We start from the raw sequence: 24,157 nt of genomic DNA, 5'->3' as shown, positions 1-24,157 counted from the left end.
CTCTTACCCTTCTCTGCCTCTGTTATGGATAGCCAGCTCCTCTGTGATGCCCTCCTCTGATTTAAAAGCATCCCAGTCCATCTTTGACTTTTCCAGTGTGCTCATTTTTTGCTTCTTTCCTCCAATACGATTAAGGATACTGGACATACCTGCTGGACGCTTAGCACTGCAGAAATAAAGGAAGTGAGAGTAGAGATGACTGACCAGTGTTGTGGTACTCGAAATTGGTCTTGGTCTCGAGGCCGGTCTTAAGACCATTTTTTGATGGTCTCGGTCTCGTCTCGGACTCGACCGCATTTGGTCTCGGTCTTGTCTCGGTCTCAGGCGCTGAGGACTCGGCATTTTATTTCAAGACCAGTCGAGACCGCAACTGTGAAAATATCACTAAACGTACAGCATACTGTCCAGTTTATTTGTTAACATCTTTGTTTTCAGTGGATGCAAAACGCACCGATTAAAATCCAAGCAACTACGTGTTTATCCCCTCTCCCCCTCCCCTCCCCACCTTTCACTCGCACGCGGCGCTCTGAGACATGCACAGTGGTTTTCTCTCAGCGGCAGAAAATGTTTGTCTAATCGTCAGTAATATAATAGCGCTGCATAAATAGTAAGAAATCCGATGGCCACAGCTAACTCAGCAGCGCTTCGCTTTCACAGACGGTGGGAACAACGTCTAACTTTTTTCGTCACTTAGAAAAGTAGCTCAAAGAAGGTAAGATCCGTTGACGTGATGTTAGCAAAGCTAGCTGTACACTGTACAGCTAGCTGTGTACAAAGACACATAATCATTGTGAAGTTGTCACTCACTGCGCTTAATTATTGTGCGGAGGTGTTGACTGACTTGTCGCATATATGGGACAACGGTGCTGTGTCCAAAAGTCTGCAATATAGTGAGGTGACATTCAGGAACAGTACGATTCATCTGCTCGTCTCTTTACTTATTAGATAGGACTGGAGTGTCGCTGAGAGCCGTTGTTCTATCAGATAGCCATACACTGTCAGAATAGCATACATGCAGTTAGTACGCATGCCCGCGCATGCGCATTAAGAAGTCCGACCGTCAGAGGAGTTGTCAGTTCACCATACGCAGCAAGTTATGACGAAAATAAGTCATTAACTTGTTTTCAATGATAACTATATAGATACATGTGTTGTCATGGTTTCAAAGTGTATTTAAAGCAGGTCTGGCTGCAGCTGCAGTCAGCTACAACACACGCCCGTGTAAAACTCACTTAAACGCTAAGTCAGGATGCCATACAACTGTTAATAACAAAGTGTATGACGATCTACGTCATGATTCTGTGTTGCTGATTAAATGAAATCTTATGGTAATGACGTGTCTGACAGATATAGCCGTTGTTCTATCAGATTACCATACGCTGTCAGGATAGCATATGCAGTGAGTACCATGCCAGCGCATGCGCATTAAGAAGTCCGACCGTCAGTGGAGTTGTCAGTTCAGTATACGCAACAAGTTATGACGAAAATAAGTCCTTAAATTGTTTATAATATGACATAATATGATAACTAGATAGATATACATGTGTTGTCATGGTTTCAAAGTGTGTTTAAAGCAGGTCTGGCTGCAGCTGGATGCCATACAACTGTTAATAATGATCTACGTCATGATTCTATGTTGCTGATTAAATAAAATCAAATGATAATGACAGCGTATGAATGTCTGAGCTAAGCATACGACTATCTGACAATGTATGCTGATCTGACAGAACACCGTGAGTTCGTGTTAAGCGTATGACGATCTGACCTGACAGAACACCCGTTCTTTGTTCTTGTAATGCTCTGTGTACACTGCATCATTATTTTATTTAATTATGTACGTTGATATTTAAATTAACAAATAACTAAAACACAAGAACGAAAGAGCACGCAGAGCATGCACTCTTTGATTGTTTTTGTTCAAAGTGGCAGCTGTAATGTCTGCTATGGTGTCAGACTACCTGTCTTCATGTACTGGGATAGAGAGTGAAAACAGTCATGATGAGCGCCTTCTGTTTGGTTACTTCTTGCTTGTTGCTCCTTGGTCAGTGTTCGTAGTTGAGCGTTATTTACCGTCAGGGCATTGCCTCAATTGCTATGTTTAATGGTGCAGCACAGTGGTGGTTTCTTATATGAGCAATATGGGCAAATGTCCAGGGTGTTATGTTTTTAGGGATGGCACGAGACCATCACACATTTTAGCACAGAAATGGAATATTTAATATTGGTAAAATGTATTAAGTATTTAATATCTAGGTGTTTTTATGGGAATATGGATCTTTCAGATTATTTTGAGAAGCAATTTCGATCATATTTTACATTTCATTGTGTCATGTAGCTGTAGCTGGTCTTGGTCTTGACTCGGTCTCAACTTCCCTCGGTCTTGGTCTTGACTTGGTCTCGGACCCCAAAAGTCTTGGTATTGTCTCGGTCTCGACTCCCCTCGGTCTTGGTCTTGTCTTGGTCTCGGGTTAGGTGGTCTTGAACACAACACTGTGACTGACGCTGTACACACATTCACAGGAGAGCCAAACAGCCCTAATAGTTGAGCTTTGTTTGTGGAGCTCACAGTGAGCTGACCTCACCTGATGATGATTATGATGATGATGATGATCTAACCTTGTATCAAATGATTTTGGAGTTAAAAATGTCAGTCTATTCTTCACCTAAATCTGAACACAATTTAAGTTTTTACTTCTACGTCTTAGAGTGTGTGTTACATCTGTGGTCAACACAGAGCTCTCAGCTGAAGTCATGTTTAGATGAAAGCTTCTGCTGTGAGAACCTGCAGATCAAAGTTAGTTCCAATCAATCACTTTATGAAGGAATAATAACACATAAGAGGAGATGGGCCTTGTAATTTCATGCTGCATGACAAAGTTCTGCTTGGTTAATTACTGACAATCATTTCACAGTAGTTATTTTGGCATATTAAAATGACATCCAACCATGAGAGCTGTGCAGAAATAAACTCAGATTATAATTTGCTGATGCCTGGTTTGCCACTGCACTAAACATAAGCCTAATCTAATTACTCTCTCTTTGTAAATCATGTTCTTCAATCTTCTAATCATGTTCCCTCAAAACCTAAGTGTTAAAAGCTGCTATGCCATCAACATTGCACCTTTTATGCTGCAATGTTGCAATGCAAACGCTCCTGTTTGATGTGGATGCATCAATAGGTTTGATATCTTTCCAAAGCTGTAGCTGGAAAAAAGAAATATCAAGGAAATCTTGCAGTTTAGTTTCAAAAGAACAGATTAAACGTTCATCATAAAAGATCCAGTTTAATGTTTCTAATACTAAATGTGCTGCTGCTATTTTACTGAGCTTCACTTCTTCAGCAACAAGAAGTCTTGCTAATACGCTGCAGATTGAGTCCAACGCTAATCACTGATGAGTATCAGTGAAATGTTATACTTGGAACATTTCAGTTCCGAGTACATATATTATATACATGTATTATGACATAATACACATGTAATATTATGTGTATTATATTGTACCCATAATATCTGAAGGTATTCGGACCGTTTCCATCATTTTATCCAAAAAAAAAACAAAAAACAAAACAACAACAAAAAAAACACTTGGATCTATTATTAATTTCTCCTAAAGGTTTAATTTAATAACTACAAATGACTACAAATAACTACAAATTTCTTCTGTACTGTTAATATTCTATATCTATAACATCTCCATCGGATTGTGTGGAAGAAGGCTGAACTCAATTGAGGATTTGTTATAATGGCTAGTTACTCACTCCTGAGTGTTGCACTCTTTTACCACTATTACCCCACCCATCCCTGGCGAACACCCACCCATGCACTCAGACAGACAGACAGACAGACAGAGACAGGAAATGGGCTGTGAACACTGTGGTTCCCTTCTGCTACAGAACTATTTCCCATTTCCTCTCTGCTGCCAGAGCTTTCTTCTCTGGAAAAAGGATGTGCACATCCCCCTTCCCTTTAACACTGTGGAAATTAAATGAATTACAAATATGAAAGCCTCTCAGGACAAATAGGCATGAACATTTTATTTAACTTTTATGGTGTATACTATGAAAGCATAGCGAAAAATTTGGCATGTTTATGCGTTAAAATTTCATCAATATTTAATGTGCAAACTACACGCTAACAGCATGTCAACATCATGTACTGTTACCACATATATGCCTTTTTGATAAGGGGTAACAGCATTGGTTTGTGTGCTGTCACTGCATTTACTCATGAGCTAATAGTAATACTTCCATTAGGATATGTGTTTTTCTTTTTGCATTTTATTGTCACCAAATAAAATTTGATTTAAAAAGAAAGACAAAAATACAGATAAAAATGGCCCAATCACATTTGGCCAAACTGCTTTAATTGCTATTTTCTGTAAAAAAGTTACTCAAGTACATTTATGTGCCAGTGTAAAATAAAACGGCAGGGAAGATTGAGTAATGAATTAGTGCTTCCCATGACAACACCTTTGGCTATTATAAAAATAAAGATCTATTCTTGTACGCAATGTGTCCACTAGAGGGCGCACTGAGTGTTAAAATTTTACAGTCAAACTCAATGACTGAAATACACAGTTTTCTACTAAATTATAATCTTCAAACTTATTTTAACAATTAGCAATAATTAAGGGAATTAGACCATTGTCTGGGAAGATAAGTGCTCTTATAGTAAAATTTTTTAATATAATATAATCATAAATAATATGCTATGACTTTTAGACCAACATTTTAATAATGATTGAGACATGAAGCATTTCTTTTTGCGCATGCATAATGAGCAAACACGTAGATGTATCTCTACACCGAGTAAGATACCTGGAGGCTTCTGAGTAAATCTTTATCTCTGCTTTTAGCTAGACAATAACTATTTAGAGACAAACTGAGGCACACCTAGTATTATTTTTTTTAACATGCAATTGTTGATTATGTTTAAATATATTTTGGTGAGGCAGAACATACTGTAAGGTGTGCGTTTACCTGGGTCCAGGAAGAGATGACTGTGTGTGAGATGAGCTTGTTTCTTCATCTTGCTCCTGGTGAGCGCTCTGACTCTTCAGATAACTCTTAGCTTCCCTGGAGTCAGCTGATACTTCTTTATCCACCCTAAGACAGAAAATGCATATGAATACTGACTCTGCTTCTGTGTTTCGTCACCAGATAGCAGTCCACTAGAGGGCGCACTGAGAGAGAGCTAGAGCTAGTCATCACTGAATCGCTGAGTCTTTTTTACATAACATTCAATTATTAGTAATAGGCTTCTTCAGGATGCTGATTACTTACAGCTGCAGCATATAACTTTTATAAAAAAAAATATTTGGTAAAACTTTATTTGAAGGGGTGGAATGAGACTGACATGACACTGTCAGAAACATGACACAACACCTGTCATGAACATCAATAAGTCTTCATGAATATTTATGACTGTTGTCATAAAGTGTCATTCGGTAAATTATGACACCTTTAATACAAAGTTGACATTATTCAAAATGTCTTCATTATGACAACTTGACATTAATCATCATCTGACATAAATTTGTTATAAAAGTATTACTGATTAAACTTTAAAAATTAGCTTTATGTGGTAATATTATATTGCTCTGCCATTTTGTTTAGTCTTAAATTTCTCAATTTAATTGATCCTAAAGTTTTACAGCAAGATATCTACAAAGCACTTATGAACTTTGCATGAGTATTGCAATACACCATCTCCACGCGTGAGAGGCAGCAGTGCACGAACAGGTGTGCAGTGTGTTGGTGAAGAAGAACTCTTCCATACTGTGGGGCCCACAGGTAAATACGTAGACGCCTCATGGAGCATAGACATACTATAAGAGTAGAGCCCGCATTGGCTGTTCCGGCACAGGAAATATGGCGGCCGCACTGAGGGATATTGTTGTTCGAATCGATGGACTATTGATGTGAGGGCTCCACAAACAACATTTCACAAGTAAGATGGACATATTATTGTGTATATTTTGTGATTAGAATATTACTTTACTGTATTTATGTCCACCGGTGAGATACCAGCTAATATTAGCTACAGTGCTTGGTGTAATACCGGGGTTCTAACCGAGATTCCGTAAATCTAAAAAAAATAATTATTCTCTAACATTGACTAAAATTATCTGACACAAGAGCCTACATTAGAAATGAAACAATGTAACATATATTATAAAACTTATATTATGTGTTATAACATTCACCAGCAAAGTTTACACAGGTGGTAAAAACTATTATTTATATGTAATTCTTTCACTCGGTGAAAAATAAGATACATCCCAAATCTTCCGTTTTTGTTTTGAAGGTTTCCCAAAGACACGATGTGAGGAAGAAGAGAGCGATATCTTTAAAGAGAGACGGATTCACTGCACAACACGAATGAATCTCGCATCAGATTTTGGACTCAATCTCAGCTGCTGAATCACTCTGAAGCTAGAACTCGTCGGCTGAAAAACATATACATATATCTATATATATGTATGTATATTCATACATATAAACATGTATCCAATATATATTATTCAGTATTAATCATTATTTATTTGTGTCATTATTAATCATTATTTATTTGTGTTTGCATAGTTATATAAATATGTATTGATATTACTAAATAATTTATTAAATAAATTATGAACGGCTGTGTGCTTTGTAATATGCTCATCATACATCAATAAAAGAATATTCGATTCCTATTCTATTGTTATAGCCACTAAACATATTTAAATATGCTGAACTATGTATTAAAAACATACTTAAAAAATACAATTGTTTATAAATGTAGCGTTGATAAATATTTGGATAAGGTTTCCAGTAACAAAAAATCGTGTTATGATCGATTAAATGCACTGATACGTCATTGTGCTGCTAAACACATAACGCTGAGTGGAGTGGTGGACCGCTCCAAGATGGCCGCCCTAAATCTCATCAGCGACAATAGGCGAGAGCGGTCCATGAGGCGTCTATCCTTAGATTATGTCTATATGGAGTGAAAATAGTCTCAAAATATCTGTGCGTGTGTAAAAAGATTTTTGTGTGTGTAAAATGATTTGTGCGTGTGCAAAAAGATTTGTGTGTGTGTAAAATGTTTTGTGCATGCGTAACAGGATTTGTGCGTGTGTAAAAAGATTTGTGTGTTTGTAAAAAGATTTGTGTGTGTGTAAAAAGATTTGTGTGTGTAAAAATATCTGTGCGTGTGTAATACTGGATTTGTAAACCTTAAAAATAAAATAAACCTTCTCCTACGCCTATACATGTTGAAAAAGTACACACAAATCACCTGGTACGCACACACAAAACTGCATTTACACACAGATCCGGTTACGAGTGCACAACTATTTTTGAGACTCATTTCACGCTTCCGGGAGCTCCCAGATTTGTGTGTAGATGGTGCGTTTACATGCTAGTAAAAGCTGGGACATCTGAGTTTTTCTCTGAGTCTAGTGTTTTTATCCTCTGACGTTTCTCACTGTGCTTGTGCCGAAGTGGCAAATACTTTAGTTCGTGGAAAACGGAATATATCAGCACTTTCTTTTAATATCCTAAAATTATTTATAGACATATTGTGCATTTTTGAGAGGTTCAGGAGAGTAAGTGGTCTGAAAAAGGACCACTGGGTGGCGGATTGGTTTGCTGGCCGGAAAAATAGCCAGGCAAACCCAGAAGCAAGACGGAGCGTCCCGGTGGTCTGTCCTCTGAAGTAAGTAGGAGCTAAACCTGCAGGCTTTGCCCTCCGATTATAATGACACATGGAGTAATTATAAATGATTTCAGGTTACGTTTTATATGTCTGGTATTTTGATACTCTGCCCTCCTCCTCCCGCTAAACATTAGCGGGAGCTAATGTTTATGTCAGCTATGCTACTTTAGCTGTTGGGAGCTAAGCGTGGATTTTACTGTCACACAGTTTGATAGTCTGTCTTCAGTCTTAACTTTAACCCAGGTTGATTAAGTTTTATGATGCCGAAGTCGACAAGCATCTTCAGGAGATTATGGCAGTTATAGATGTTGGTCACTATCACTGAAACCGTATTTTGTTGCTTCAGCAGTAATGAAGGTAGATCTGGACCTGCAGGAACATCATCTGCAGCTAGACTTTATTCACCATAACAAACTGAAAGGTACTTCATTTATGTTGACTTTTCAACATACTTAAGGATTTGATCTAACATTCACACATAGGCCTGTCAGAATAATCAATAAATCAATTAATCAGATGATAAATTAAAACAAACTAAATCATTTCCATTGGCATGATTTATTGTTTCTCTTTTTTTCTCTCTTTATACCAAAAACTGGATAATAAAAGTCTTCAGTTTGGTACTTTGGTCTCAATTAGACCTTATTTTGAAAAGCAATTTTGTTTCAAAAGACTTCAAAATTCATTAGTTTTATTTATTCTGGATACTAAAAATGTCTTCCAGTTCCAGTGTTCAATGTTCGTTAGAATTTAAAGTTTAATGACCTTTGACAATGTGTTCTTGCATTATTATTTCGCCATTACCATTATATAACTTAAAAAATGGTCTCAAAAGAACTATATTATCGTTTGTTGAGAACTTTGGAACAACTTATCATACAGTAATTTTTTTTTCATGGTAACAGACCTATTCACACATCCTCCAGAATCTTCAGATTAAACTGTGTTTGTGTCTGGACCCCATTTCATCGGCCCTTAAACAAATATATACCTCGTCTGCAAACCAGGACAAACTTGCTGTTCCTGTTTGTCTTCATTTCAAGTTGATTAATGTAGATGGTAAAATGTTTTCAGATGGTTTAGATTTTCACAAGCAGTAAATTTCTTTCTTGATTGATATTATGACACAATGGAGAGCTAATAAAAACATACATAAGAAAATAAATATTTTATGCATTTATTTAAAGCACCACTGCAAACATAGCCTTCACAGCAAAACATTTAATGTAAAACATTTGATCAACATAAAAAGAAAAATTTCTACATACATTGTGATTATTCAAGTAATTTTTAGGTTCAGTAATGTTCTGTCACAGTCAGGTCTGTCAGTGCATCAGCTGTTCATGAAAATCAACATAGCTGTAGACTAACTGTCTATTTGTACTTTTCTCTGCATCTTCAGACAATCTGCAGCAGCTGAGATTCTAGGAGGTTCAACACCAAAACCTGAAGCTTCAAACTGAGCCGTCAACTGAACCAAGATGCCTTTCAAACAACTACAGTAGTTAACCTGCTCTGTTGGTAGATGTTATGGTATATCCTCAATCTGTACAGACTGACCTTGGTCTTATTTGAATACACAGCTTTATGGTGTTTTCTTTTGTTAATTGATTATAGTAAATATTTGAACATCCATGTAAGTTTGAAGACATTTCATTGTTAACTTTAGGTAGCTGTGAATCCACCCATGTTAATCTGAACCTATTTTGTTAAAGATTCAACAGATTTGTTGCAATCTTAAATATTTAATCTGTCCTTTGTGTGCAGTGAAATGAACATTAAAGTTAATTCAGGAAACACTTGTCATCTTCTTTCTACAGTACAAATTGAATGATGGCTCTATTAAAATCATATATTTGTGACATCAAACTTTTTTTCTGTCATAAAGCAGTGGTCAAACTATGGCTAAATGTTTGTAATTTACTTTCAACAAATGGAAACCAAAATGGTTTTAAAGTAAAGACGCTATGTAACCTCCTCATCTACCTCAACACAGGTAAAATTTCCACTGTACGCAAATAAATGTAATTACGATTAAGTGAAAATTGTACAACAGGGCTTTAACTCCAGTTCATAAGGAGTGTCCTCCAATCTTTAGATGTCTATTCTTTAATGCACCTGAGTCAAATCATGAGGTCAGAGGTCATTAGCACAACTCTGGAGGACTTGACTGTCCTAAGCAGCCATTTGATTCAGGTGTGTTGGACCAGGACATATCTAAATGTTGCAGGACACCAGACATCGATGCCTGGATCTGAGCATCCTGTTAGAGGATCAGTGTGTTCCTGCAGCAGCTCCATCGAATCAGAAGGTAGATGAGATCTGAAAGATCCTGATCCTCCAGAAAGTGAAATAACACCAGAACCCGATCCATCAGTCAGCTGTTTCATCCTGTGTACAGATAAATATAAATGTTATTTATACACAGAAAGTCAATAAACTAGAATCGAAAGGCAATTTATTTAACTTAATTATATTCACTTAGTGAATAAAGTAAAAGGCAAATCAGAATATCTCACAAACTATAGATACAAATATCAGTCAGCAACTTGACTGAGAAATGTGATTGGAAACTTTTGTGCAAAACAGATACTGTAAGAACCACACAGAGATAATTTTTTATGGATTAAAGATTCAAACTGTGCAGAATGAGAATAAAAATACACGGACTTAGCTCCTAACAGCTAAAGTAGCAAAGCTGACATAAACATTAGCTCCCGCTAACAGAAACATATGAGGAGGGCAGAGTATCAAAATACCAGACATATAAAACGTAACCTGAAATCATTTATAATTACTCCATGTGTCATTATAATCGGAGGGCAAAGCCTGCAGGTTTAGCTCCTACTTACTTCAGAGGACAGACCACCGGGACGCTCCGTCTTGCTTCTGGGTTTGCCTGGCTATTTTTCCGGCCAGCGAACCATTCCGCCACCCAGTGGTCCTTTTTCAGACCACTTAGTCACCTGTACCTCTCAAAAATGCACAATATGTCTATAAATAATTTTAGGATATTAAAAGGAAGTGCTGATATATTCCATTTTCCACGAACTAAAGTATTTGCCACTTCGGCACAAGCACAGTGAGAAACGTCAGAGGATAAAAACACTAGACTCTGAGAAAAACTCAGATGTCCCAGCTTTTACTAGCATGTAAACGCACCATCTACACACAAATCTGGGAGCTCCCGGAAGCGTGAAATGAGTCTCAAAAATAGTTGTGCACTCGTAACCGGATCTGTGTGTAAATGCAGTTTTGTGTGTGCGTACCAGGTGATTTGTGCGTATTTTTTCAACATGTATAGGCATAGGAGAAGGTTTATTTTATTTTTAAGATTTACAAATCCAGTATTACACACGTACAGATATTTTTACACACACAAATCTTTTTACACACGCACAAATCCTGTTACGCACGCACAAAACATTTTACACACACACAAATCTTTTTACACATGCACAAATCATTTTACACACAAATCTTTTTACACACGCACAAATCATTTTACACACACACAAATCTTTTTACACACGCACAGATATTTTGAGACTATTTTCACTCCAAATGGCCATGTCATGGAGCGGGTCGACCAGTTGCTGCGATACGCAACAGCGTCCGCCATATTGAATGTGGAATATGAGCCAGTAAGCTAATACAATGGACCGAACTTCAGAAAGTGCCGTTCTACAAAGTATTTTAAATTAATAGCTGTCATTGACGCACTTTCTCACACACATTAATATATTTGGCAATCAAAGAAATTGCTAAAGATAGAGTTTCTAACTTTTGATGTGATTATTTAATTGTTTTGGGACATTTCTGAATAAAGAGCACAATCTTTTTATTTGATAGAAATTATTCTGATAATTTTTATATTGACACTGATGAACAGGCACATTTTTACAGTGTTTTATTAAAGAATATATTTACATAATTCCATAATTTAATGTACATTTAACTTTTCAAGACAAGAAACAAATAATTTTCTTGTATTTATTTTTTAGTCATTGAGAAATTACTTTTGATTTATAAATCAGTCATTGTCAAATACTAAACTACATATTTTTCTTACTTTTTTCCAGAGAAATATGAAAAATATTTCTCTGAAAATAGTCAATACTGCTATGTCAATACTGCTTTTGAGTATTGACATACTCAATAGCAAAGTATGTCAACTCTGCTATTGACAGCAAAGAGTGAAAATAATTCTAGCAGAATAAATTTGTTTTATTTCTTTACATAAGCTGTATTAATACACTAATACTTCAGGTTGAGATATTTAAAAATACACAAAAAGTGAAAGAATAAAACATTTATTTATTATACTGGGAACACTGGCCAAAGGCAGGGCTTCAGTCTGCTGAAGCCCTGCCCTTCAGTCACTGGGAGAACTCCAATGACTTCTGAGACATCCTGGTTCACAGGCTAAAGCCAAGGATAAAAGAGAAATTATCCAAAAGTGTAATAGAAAATATGTTTCCTTCACATTCAGAAAAAGACATTTTCAGCATGTTGGGCTCTGACTCGTAGCATCTTTATAGCTAAATACCGACATGGTGAAGCTGAGCTGAGAAACAGAGACTGAAGAACAGCAGCTCCAGCTCTGATCCTAACTGATCTTTCCTCACTAAATCCCCTGGTCTTTAGTGAACTTCTCCTCTAACAGCGGGTTTTCATCATCTCTCTCATTAGAAAACAGTATGAAAACGTTAGCTGCTACGCTAACAATCAGCGGTTATTTCGGGCCAATTTAGCTACATAGGAAATATTTTTCGGTTGTTTAGAAGCGAATTTCTGGATGCAAAGTCAAGTAATTCTGATCTTTCATCCTTACCTGTGAAAGGTAATGCCAATGAATCCAGTTTGTTTCGTAAAACGGTTGAAATAAGTCCACACAGCACAGGTCTTAATGAGCTCCGATCGCTCTGCTGCCACATAGAAGATGGCGGACGCCGTTACGTACGACTCAGCGCTCCATGAGGTGTCTAGGTATTTATGTCTATGGTGGGGCCTACCTAATACAAGTTATAACGGCCAGACCTCCTGTTTAAAAAGAAGCTGAAGTTTGTCATCTAATACATATGAGGTATGTGTCTTATTAATTAACTTTACATTTTCGTTGAGAAAATAACATTGACTATGTTCTCTTTCTTTGTAATGTTAGCTAGGGCTGTTGTAAACGAATATTTTAGTAATCGAGTAATCTATCGATTATTCTTACGATTAATCGAGTAATCGGATAAAAAAAATTATAAAATGAAATATTGGTAAATCTGGCATAATACCGGTCGGTGTTACTATCAGATATCAATATCAGTCCAATTTTTCATATTTGAGCATCCCTAACAGTTGCTTTATTGTAGTTTAGAAAACTAACCTGTAACAATAATAGCTCACTTTCTAAGTTAACCAGAAGAAAAGTTATAGAAAAATCTGAAATTATATTGAATTTAATAACAAAGAGGCAGGCTCACAAATATGCTTATAAAAATGTCTACAATCCAGCTTTTAGTTTATGTATTCATCTTCAGTGAGTTTAATAGATTAATTAAACTCACCTTGCCACCTAACCTGTCACGCTTTGGGTTTGAAAATATGGGAAATGCCGCCTGGAGTGGGAGGAGAGGGCGAATGAAGAACGTAAGATGGGGTGGAGGGGAGGAAATAGACCAGCGGACTGACGAACCGTTAGACCGGGGGACGAACACGGGGGGAAGCAATACGGGATATTTACGACACCTTCACTGGTCACACTCAGAAACTCATCTACCAGCCATGTACGATGCGCTCCGCCACCCGTTTCTTCAGACCGGGATATGAAATTTATTGTGCGGTTCGTCGGTAAAGCTACATTTACACGGTAAGCATCAGCTACTCAGCCGCCTGCCCTGTTCAGTCTATCCGCTCACCTCAGCGCTCTTCCCGCCGTTCGCTTTCAACCAGCAGCCCCGGAGGAGAAATGCTGCCGTACTCCAGGCATTCCCCAGTCATTTTAAGGATGCTTATTGGTTCCCCAAAAACGATAAAAAGTCGGGCATTATCATCAATCAATAAAATTCCCACGGGCCAATCTTGAAGATTGGACTTTATGCCGCTGAGACTTAGCTTTTGTCAACAACTCAGAGGCGGAAGTGAGAGCTCCGCGCAACGCAAATGAAGTCCCGGCCGGAACACAGTGCGCTAACTAATAAAACATAAATTAACGAAGCTTCGAGGCAGGTAAATTTTCCTCGAGGAATTTTAGTAATCGAGGTACTCGAATCATTCGAGGAATCGTTTCAGCCCTAATGTTAGCTATAAGCAATTCAACCCAATCCTACCTTACTGTAAGTTAATGTTAGCTAAAGTTATTCAACTCCATTACTGTAACGTTAGCCCTTAATATTAAACATATTTTAAACACAGGCAAATAGTTTTTTCCCTCCAATTTTAATCTAGCAAATTAAAAGCTAATATGTTAGTCAAAGTTATCCTTTATGTGCATTATTTAGCAACTTGGCTGATGTGACACACTGTGTTCTTTGCTTTGGCAACTTTAGCCACATGAAGACCCATGTTAGCTAATGATAATTACATCTTCATAACTGTTGATACTTTTTCACTTTACTTGAGGTAAGAGATAATATTAATGGCACTGTAATAACACTTAATGACATATTCATAAGTGGTGCTACTTGTTCAACTTTACTTAATGTAAAAAAATTGCTAATGACTTATTAAATCATTTGACAGTGTAATAAAGCTTAATGAAATCTTTATTGTTGGTCCTACTTGTTTCGCTTTATTTCAGGTAGTGGGAATATTAATAGCAGTTTTGTTAAAGCTTTTGATAGTGTAATAATTAAATTGTTATGACTACTATTATGACATATTTATGACATATGATTCTTGGTTAATGTCAAGTTGTCATAAAGACATTTTTGTCTAGATTAATGTCAAGTTGTCATAAAGACATTTTGAATAATGTCAACTTTGTATTAAAAGTGTCACGATTTACCGAATGATACTTTATGACAACAGTCATAAATATTCATGAAGACTTACTGATGCTCATGACAGGTGTTATGTCATGTTTATGACAGAGTGATGTCAGTCTTATTCACACCCCTTCAAATAAAGTGTTATCAAATATTTTATTTACATATTTAAGGAAACTGCACTATGTGATGACAATAGATACAATGACAGAAAACATGACTGGTCATATATCTGGAAATTTTTAAAACATATTAAAAAAAAAAATAATAATAATAATAATAATAATTAAAGCTCCGCGGAGCCTCAAGCGGCCCTCGCAGCCAAGCGCCGCTCGAGCCTATAGCCACCGCGGATGTTCCAGCACCGCCTCCCGCCAGCCACCGCTGACGCTCGCGCGCCGTGCTCCGGGCGATCCGCTTTGATGCCTTCGGTAGAGCTCCCTGGCGATGCACCCAAAATCTGGAGCAGATTGGGCCATGTAGAGAGGAGATACAGCTGTTTTATTAACCTATGGGGCGTGGTGGAGTCAAATTGCAATAAATCTCTATTGGGCTCCTTAGAGGTTCACAAGTGTCACTCATAAAAAGTCTGGTGTAAATCGGATGATGCGTGTGTGAATAAGAGACGATCGTATGCATATGGCGAGGGACAGCCATTTTTGCCACACCCACACGGGTCAGTAGAGTTCATCATGACAGAGGTCATTATCATTTCATTTCATGTCAGTCTGCAAAGGATGAAACCCATATCAATTAGAGAGTAAAAGCAAGACATACAGTAGACAAAAACAGGTGACTTCCTGTCGGAAGTGGGCGGGGCTAAGCTGATGTCATCAATCGACCACCTAACTATAATGAGGTCAGGTCTATAATGAGACATAGAAAGTCTGATGCAGCTGTGACCTGGCATTTGGAAGTTATTTCACATTCATGTTTCATGGTGAATAGTCAAAGTTTTGGACTAAGCCACGCCCACATGCTTTGACACACAAAAATTCCTGTGACAACTTCTGACCTTTAATGTCTCAACTCTCTGCTTACTGAGATACAGCTGTTTGATTAACTTAGGGGGCGCAGTGGAGTCAAATTACAATAAAACTCTATTGGGCTCCTTTGAGGTTCACAAGTGTCACTCATAAAAAGTCTGGTGCAAATTGGATGATGCGTTTGTGAATAAGAGACGATCATATGCATATGGCGAGGGACAGCCATTTTGCCATGCCCCCACGGGTCAGTAGGCATTTACAGAGTTCATCATCATCTCATTTTATGTCAGTCTGCACAGGGTTGGAATCCATGACACACCAACATGTTTTAGAGTGTAAAAGTAAGACATACAGTAGAAAAAACAGGTGACTTCTTGTCGGAAGTGGGCGGGGCTAAGGTGATGTCATCAATCGACCACCTAACTGTGATGATGGCTGGTCTATAATGAGACATAGAAAGTCTGATGCAGCTGTGACCTCGTATGTGCATGTTATCTCACTTTCATGATTTATGGCGAATAGTCAAAGTTTGGGACGATCATATGCATATGGCGAGGGATGGCCATTTTGCCACGCCCCCACGAATCAGTAGAGTTCATCATGACAGGTCATTATCATGTCATTTTATGTCAGTCTGCAAAGGATGAAACCCATATGAATTACAGTAAAAGTAAGACATACAGTAGAAAAAACAGGTGACTTCCTGTCGGAAGTGGGCGGGGCTAAGGTGATGTCATCAATTGACCACCTAACTGTGATGAGGACTGGTCTATAATGAGATATAGAAAGTCTGATGCAGCTGTGACCTTGTATGTGCATGTTATGTCACTTTGATGCTTAATGGTGAATAGTCAAAGTTTGGGACTTAGCCACGCCCACATGCTTTGACACACAAAAATTCCTGTGATAACTTCTGACCTTTAATGTCTCAACTCTCTGCTGACTGAGTTTGAAGTCTGTATCTTGAAAGCTGTAGGAGGAGATAGATCAGATGCGACGTCTATGAAAAACAGTAAATGGCGGATTTTGATCCAAAATGGCCGACTTCCTGTTGGGTTTGCACCATGGCTCCAAGAGACTTTTTTGTAGGTCCTGACATTATACACATCTGTACCAAGTTTCATAATTCTAGGTTAAAGAATGGCTTGGGGCTGCTTATTTAAAAAATTCTAGGGGGCGCTGTAGAGAAATTAGGCCACGCCCATCAACGACTGTTATGGATTCCTGTTCGGGGATGAATAAGGATGCATCCTAGTGAGTTTGGTGCAGCTGGGCTGAACGATGTGGAATCTAGAGCCAAACGTATGGCGGCGGCGTTTCCTCTGCTTCGCCGCGCTGCCATGGCCACGCCCTTTCCTGAAAACTGTTGGTGCTTTAAAGCAAGTGAGACTAACATGTTATCTGTCATCCAACACAGAATCATGTTGATTAGGTGCAGTGAGCCAGAAAGGCAGCTTTCCAAGGAAAAAAAAGCACTTCCTGTTCTGAGGGGGCGGGGCTTAGATGACGTCAGACTATGACGACATAGGATCGTCAGGCATCCCACCAGGATCAGTCATGTCAAGTTTGGTGCAACTGGGCTCAAAATTGTGGAATCCACAGCCAAACGTAAGGACACGGCGTTACAGGTCACTTCGCCATGCTGCCACGCCCACCTGCTCCATGGCAACCACACAGGGTTGGAATCCATGACACACCAACATGTTTTCTGTCTGATGACACAGTTTCATGTTGATTAGGTCAAAGGGGTCAGATAGCGACCGTTCACAGTAAAACATGACACTTCCTGGTCTCAGGGGGCGTGGCCTAAGTGATGTCATCATTTGACCATTGGGTATTGTAGGGGACCCGATGATGATCAATCACTGATAGCTTGGTGCCGCTGTGAGTTTTTTTGTAAAAGTTATAACCGTTTTGTGTTTCATGGCGAATCCATGAACTTTGACCCCAGGTAACCCCCCTTCAGGAAGGTCGAAAACGCAAACCTTTGATAACTTTGGATCGGCCATGCCTTATGAACGATCTGACCGAGTTTGAAGCCGATCGATCGAAATCCCTAGGACAAGTTCGATCAAATGCGAACCCTGTAAACGGCCAAAATCGGGTCAAAATCGGAAATTCAATCCAAAATGGCCGACAATCTGTGATACTTGCACTATGACATTAATTGTAAATTCAGAGTGTCTTGGGGAGCTCTACAAGTGTACCAAGTTTCAAGTCTCTACGATAAAGTAAGTGAATAGGAAAGGGTCTTTTGAAAGTTGCTAGGTGGCGCCCTTGAGCCGTTTCTTGTGCGATTTTTCTGGGGACCTTAAAATACGTAAATTTTACACGGGCTCTATGCCCCCGCCAAGTTTGGTGAGTTTTTGAATATGAGAAAGCCCCCAAAAAGCCAATTCATTTGGGTAAATAAAAAAAATAATAAACAGTACAGTTTCAATAGGCTCTCGCAGCGCTTAGCTAAATAAAAAAAATAATAAACAGTACAGTTTCAATAGGCTCTCGCAGCGCTTAGCTGCTCGGGCCTAATAATAATATGATGATGACAAATTTCCGCCAACTATGAGCAGCAGGACTGTCTTATAAATCCAGTAAAACATCAAATGATGACAGCAGCGATATGTCTTGATGCTCCGTGTTATGGCCACTCTTGCATCACAAAAGTTCCAGAAAACAAAAATGCCAGAGTAGTCCCACAGAAGGAGGTTTTCGACTCACTCAAAAACAAAAAAAAGCACTCGCAGAGACTTTTCCTATTTCAAAGGAGTTTCTTTTACTTATAAAAATAAAAAAAAATCTCCGAGTTGACTTCAAATAAAACGTTAATTTGCGGTACGAAAACCTTTTCACTCCTCACTCCTTCACCAAACAATCAGATCAGCCCCAGCAGCTGCTTCTGCCTGCTAATCACTGCAGGAGGCTGACTGACGAGGAGGAGGGTCTAAGCAAAACAAATAAATAAATACATAAATATACAACAATAGATCTACCATTCACAGGGCTTTAAATCTGTGGAAATTAATAATTTAGCAAAAAATAAATCTAATTCTTAATAGGCTCCAACACTCCGGGTTTGTAGACCAGAAAAAGTGCCAGAGATTATATTTGCTGCGTGTTCCACAAATTATGTGGGTGACAGACACCCGAGTGGGACGGATTGGAGCAATATTACTTGATAAAGACAAAACATAAACACCATGATTAAACTTTAATATTGTGCCATGTTATTTAACAAATAAAAATGAATTTCAATAGCCATCAGAGACGAGAGAACCATGACAGAGTCAAAGAGATATGGAAGATAAAGCAAATAGGAAGAATTTGTTTGAAACATTCATTTTTGGCAAGAGATCCTTGGGTTTTAAAGTCAGTGGATACAAACATCAGCTGAGTGTCACTGATGTTTGTATTCAAGGTTCATCAGAACCAAAACATTGCGGTTCTGATTCTGACGGACTCAAATAAACCCACATATTTCATTTTGTCTCATAGAAATTTATTGCTTACGGAAGCGCATTGCTATCACGCAGGAAAAAAAAAATTTCGAGCGCTATCACGTTATAACGTGATACGTATCTCGTTAAAACGTGATACGTATGTCGTTAAAACGTGATACGTATCTCGTTAAAACGTGATACGTATGTCGTTAAAACGTGATAGTTATCTCGTTAAAACGTGATACGTATGTCGTTAAAACGTGATACGTATGTCGTTAAAACGTGATACGTATGTCGTTAAAACGTGATAGTTATCTCGTTAAAACGTGATACGTATGTCGTTAAAACGTGATACGTATGTCGTTAAAACGTGATAGTTATCTCGTTAAAACGTGATACGTATGTCGTTAAAACGTGATACGTATGTCGTTAAAACGTGATAGTTATCTCGTTAAAACGTGATACGTATGTCGTTAAAACGTGATACGTATGTCGTTAAAACGTGATAGTTATCTCGTTAAAACGTGATACGTATGTCGTTAAAACGTGATAGTTATCTCGTTAAAACGTGATACGTATGTCGTTAAAACGTGATAGTTATCTCGTTAAAACGTGATAGTTATCTTGTTAAAACGTGATATTTATCTTGTTAAAACATGATAATTTTAGGTCCAGGAAGTGGCGGTATTATGCTAGGCTAGTACAGTGGCTAACATGAATTGGTCAGGTTTCCTTTCATGTTTGGTCTACAACATGTAGAGATACGGATGCTGCTTTGCACTGTGGTTAAAACCATTAATAGCATGCCTACTCTGAGCAGGATCCTAAACAGAACGGGACTGCACCGAAGGAAACGTCAGTCCGGTCCTCTAGCTGTAGCGGCGTTCCTGACTGGATCGAAGCTCAAGTTGGCTTCCGATTGTAGCTTCTGATTTGGGAAATGGCTAAAGGGAGATTATAACGGAGGCTCAGACGTATTTGCTGAACAGTTTCTGTTCAGATTTGTTTTAACAGTACACTTGCTGAACAACGGCAACGGCTGTTCGTAACCAAGCAACCGAAATCAACAGAAGGCTCGATAGTGGCAAAAGACAAAACTAGATCCTGTTAAGCATTCTTCAAAATAAAAGACTTCCTCTCTCCAAAATAAATCATACATAAAGCTTTGAATTTAATTATTTTTCACGTCACCTTTTGGAATTGTGTACAATCAAGTTAAATTCGGTGAATAATAATAATCATGTAAATTATACTTAACATATGACTTGACATATGACTGTAAATAAGTAACTAATCATGGAAATTATATTTAACATATAAATGTTAAGAAATCATTTGTTCTGCTTTAAAAACGAACATACATCGACACTTCAAATCTGGAGTAGATTATTCTAATCTACGCTAATGGCAGAATATTTCAAACCTAGTTTGTGATTTGTGAAATCTTTATCTGATTTGAAACCTCAGCAATGAGAGATTTAAAAATATGTTTGCATCTGGAATGCATTAGAAATAAACTCCTATCACATTTACAATATTTGTTATTATTTTAACCTTCTGTTTTCTTTCACTTTTTTGTCCTAGAGCACCTGCCTTTTTGTGTGGCTTACAAGGATCCATCAGCTGGGATAATAATGCCAACAACTTTTCAGATTCCGATTTATAGTGATGCAACGTAGCATCAGAGATGAATAATCTATTCCAGATCAGAAGTGTCTAAGTATGTTAGCTTTAAAAGTTTAATAGTTAAAGATGCTACTCATCTCCTTAATTGGTCACATCAATATTATAAAAATTACAATATTGCCAAAATTCTTATATGTTTTCCAATCAGTTTCAATTTCCTCACTCCCCTTCTTCTTTAAGGAGCTAAATATAACTTTTTCCAACTTCACTTAAATGGTAAACGCCCGAGAATGAAACTGTCTGTCTTTTATCAGCCATATGACAGAGGGTGTTAACAATTATCAAACCTATTATGTTATTTCAACCCAGATCAGGGCAGCAATGTTTTACTTTACTGCCAGACAGCCCCCAGCATGGGTTACTATTGTATCCCACTTGATCTCTATTGCTATAGACTTGTACATGTACTCATCAGGCAGGAAAATGTTAATTAAGCAAACAAAATACCCATTTCTGAAAAATACAATGATTATCTGGCAAAAAACACTTGATTATTTGGGAGAAATGCAACAACTATCCGATGTAATGTTCATCCATGTAGAGCAGGATTTAAACTGCTAAGAATATAACTAAAGTGTCTGATCTTTTTTCAGGGAAGGTATTTATGTAACTTGAAGAAATTAAAAACAAACATGATATTCCTACAAAATATTTCTATAACTACGTTCAAGTTCAGAGTTTTATTTTATCAAAGCAACACAATAATCTTTATCTACCCTCTTTGTCTCCATTAGAAAACATTATTTTAAGTCACCTATATGGTAAAGGAGAGGTGTCTCTTCTTTGCTCCTTGTTTGTCGACAAATATTAAAAATTGTTGACCAATATTTGACAAATATTATTTTATTTTTTTATTTTATTTTATCAGGTAAACCCCGTTGAGATACACATCTTATCTTATTTTCAAGAGGGACCTGGGTAGAAGTCTGCAACACACAGCAACCTGGTTACAAAATAAAATTAATTAATGCATATGCAGAAGTGTAAAACAGTAGAAAAGCATTTAAAAACAGTGACACTGTTTAATAGAATCTCGTCTGTTTTTAAGAATCGCTCGAAATAAGTCCAGTGAAACCAGCTTTGACATCTTTATATTTCAGACTGGAGCTGATTCCAGGCTGTAGGAGCCATCACACTAAAAGCTTGCTTCCCTTTTTCAGTTCAGAAAAGTGAAACATGTAAAAGAAAAATATTGTTAAAACGTAAAGAATGGGAATTAACAGACCTATGTAAAAGAAAGTTTAAGGATGCTGGAGCCAAGCCGAGTAGAGATTTATGAATCACGATCATTAGGTGATTGTTTCTCAGGACGTTTAAAGGAGGCCATTCAGCTTTTGCTGATTTATGATTTATTTTGGAGAGAGGAAGTCTTTTATTTTGAAGAATGCTTAACAGGATCTAGTTTTGTCTTTTGCCACTATCGAGCCTTCTGTTGATTTCGGTTGCTTGGTTACGAACAGCCGTTGCCGTTGTTCAGCAAGTGTACTGTTAAAACAAATCTGAACAGAAACTGTTCAGCAAATACGTCTGAGCCTCCGTTATAATCTCCCTTTAGCCATTTCCCAAATCAGAAGCTACAATCGGAAGCCAACTTGAGCTTCGATCCAGTCAGGAACGCCGCTACAGCTAGAGGACCGGACTGACGTTTCCTTCGGTGCAGTCCCGTTCTGTTTAGGATCCTGCTCAGAGTACGCATGCTATTAATGGCTTTAACCACAGTGCAAAGCAGCATCCGTATCTCTACATGTTGTAGACCAAACATGAAAGGAAACCTGACCAATTCATGTTAGCCACTGTACTAGCCTAGCATAATACCGCCACTTCCTGGACCTAAAATTATCATGTTTTAACAAGATAAATATCACGTTTTAACGAGATAACTATCACGTTTTAACGAGATAACTATCACGTTTTAACGACATACGTATCACGTTTTAACGAGATAACTATCACGTTTTAACGACATACGTATCACGTTTTAACGAGATAACTATCACGTTTTAACGACATACGTATCACGTTTTAACGACATACGTATCACGTTTTAACGAGATAACTATCACGTTTTAACGACATACGTATCACGTTTTAACGACATACGTATCACGTTTTAACGAGATAACTATCACGTTTTAACGACATACGTATCACGTTTTAACGACATACGTATCACGTTTTAACGAGATAACTATCACGTTTTAACGACATACGTATCACGTTTTAACGACATACGTATCACGTTTTAACGACATACGTATCACGTTTTAACGAGATAACTATCACGTTTTAACGACATACGTATCACGTTTTAACGAAATAACTATCACGTTTTAACGACATACGTATCACGTTTTAACGACATACGTATCACGTTTTAACGAGATAACTATCACGTTTTAACGACATACGTATCACGTTTTAACGACATACGTATCACGTTTTAACGAGATAACTATCACGTTTTAACGACATACGTATCACGTTTTAACGACATACGTATCACGTTTTAACGAGATAACTATCACGTTTTAACGACATACGTATCACGTTTTAACGACATACGTATCACGTTTTAACGACATACGTATCACGTTTTAACGAGATAACTATCACGTTTTAACGACATACGTATCACGTTTTAACGACATACGTATCACGTTTTAACGACATACGTATCACGTTTTAACGACATACGTATCACGTTTTAACGACATACGTATCACGTTTTAACGAGATACTATCACGTTTTAACGAGATACGTATCACGTTATAACGTGATAGTGCTCGAAATTTTTTTTTTCCTGCGTGATAGCAATGCGCTTCCGTAATTGCTGGATCAAACATAATGATAAAGACTCTGAGACCAGCTGATTATTTCACTATACATATAAATATAATTATATTCTGGTACTTTATTTTTTTTAAATGAGAAACCTTTTGGATTTGGGTAATGCAGCCAAAACATGGAAACCAATAGAATGAATTTTACTTTCCAAAAGCAAAAAAATTAAATGCACATCACACCAAGCTAATATGATGTAATTTTGGTCTTACCAGATCTGCTAATGGAAAATGATTCTGGCCGAGGCGGACCGAGACCGAACCAGTAAGAGGCAGGCTAGTGGAAAAACGCCTCTATATTGTTAGAGGAAAGGGAGTAAATTTTGAGGAAATATCATTACCACTGAAGAAAATTTTTAAAAATGATGCTAAGAGATGATTTTTTTCCCCCTTAGTTTTTAATTATTTTTGTTTTTCTGCCATTCATGCCATTTATTTGTTTTCTATTTTTTTATTATTTCTGTTTTCTTTTGGGATTAAGTTGTTTAATGTTGATCTATGTCAAATGTATCATTATTATGTGTTATAAA

General features: G+C 37.5%; 1 protein-coding gene across 2 annotated transcripts in view; it reads right to left on the bottom strand.

Moving 5' to 3' along the window:
• Positions 1–24,157, bottom strand: part of cfdp1 (chromatin remodeling protein CFDP1) — a 39,697-nt gene that overhangs the window by 1,259 nt on the left and 14,281 nt on the right. Inside the window, exons 6-7 of one of the 2 annotated variants that reach the window (XM_088006641.1) lie at positions 4,982–5,107; positions 8–166 (exon numbers count right to left, since the gene is read on the bottom strand). In XM_088006641.1, coding sequence (XP_087862767.1) covers positions 8–166; positions 4,982–5,107 — 285 coding nt within the window. The remainder of the gene's footprint in view (positions 1–7; positions 167–4,981; positions 5,108–24,157) is intronic. The other variant, XM_088006642.1, reaches the window with a different exon arrangement.

Source organism: Poecilia mexicana, unplaced genomic scaffold (genome assembly GCF_051168715.1).
Source record: "Poecilia mexicana isolate PSO_F unplaced genomic scaffold, ASM5116871v1 scaffold_6, whole genome shotgun sequence".
NCBI lineage: Eukaryota > Metazoa > Chordata > Actinopteri > Cyprinodontiformes > Poeciliidae > Poecilia > Poecilia mexicana.
The sequence above is the reverse complement of the archived record's forward strand: the minus strand, read 5'-3'. Positions and strand labels throughout refer to the sequence as shown.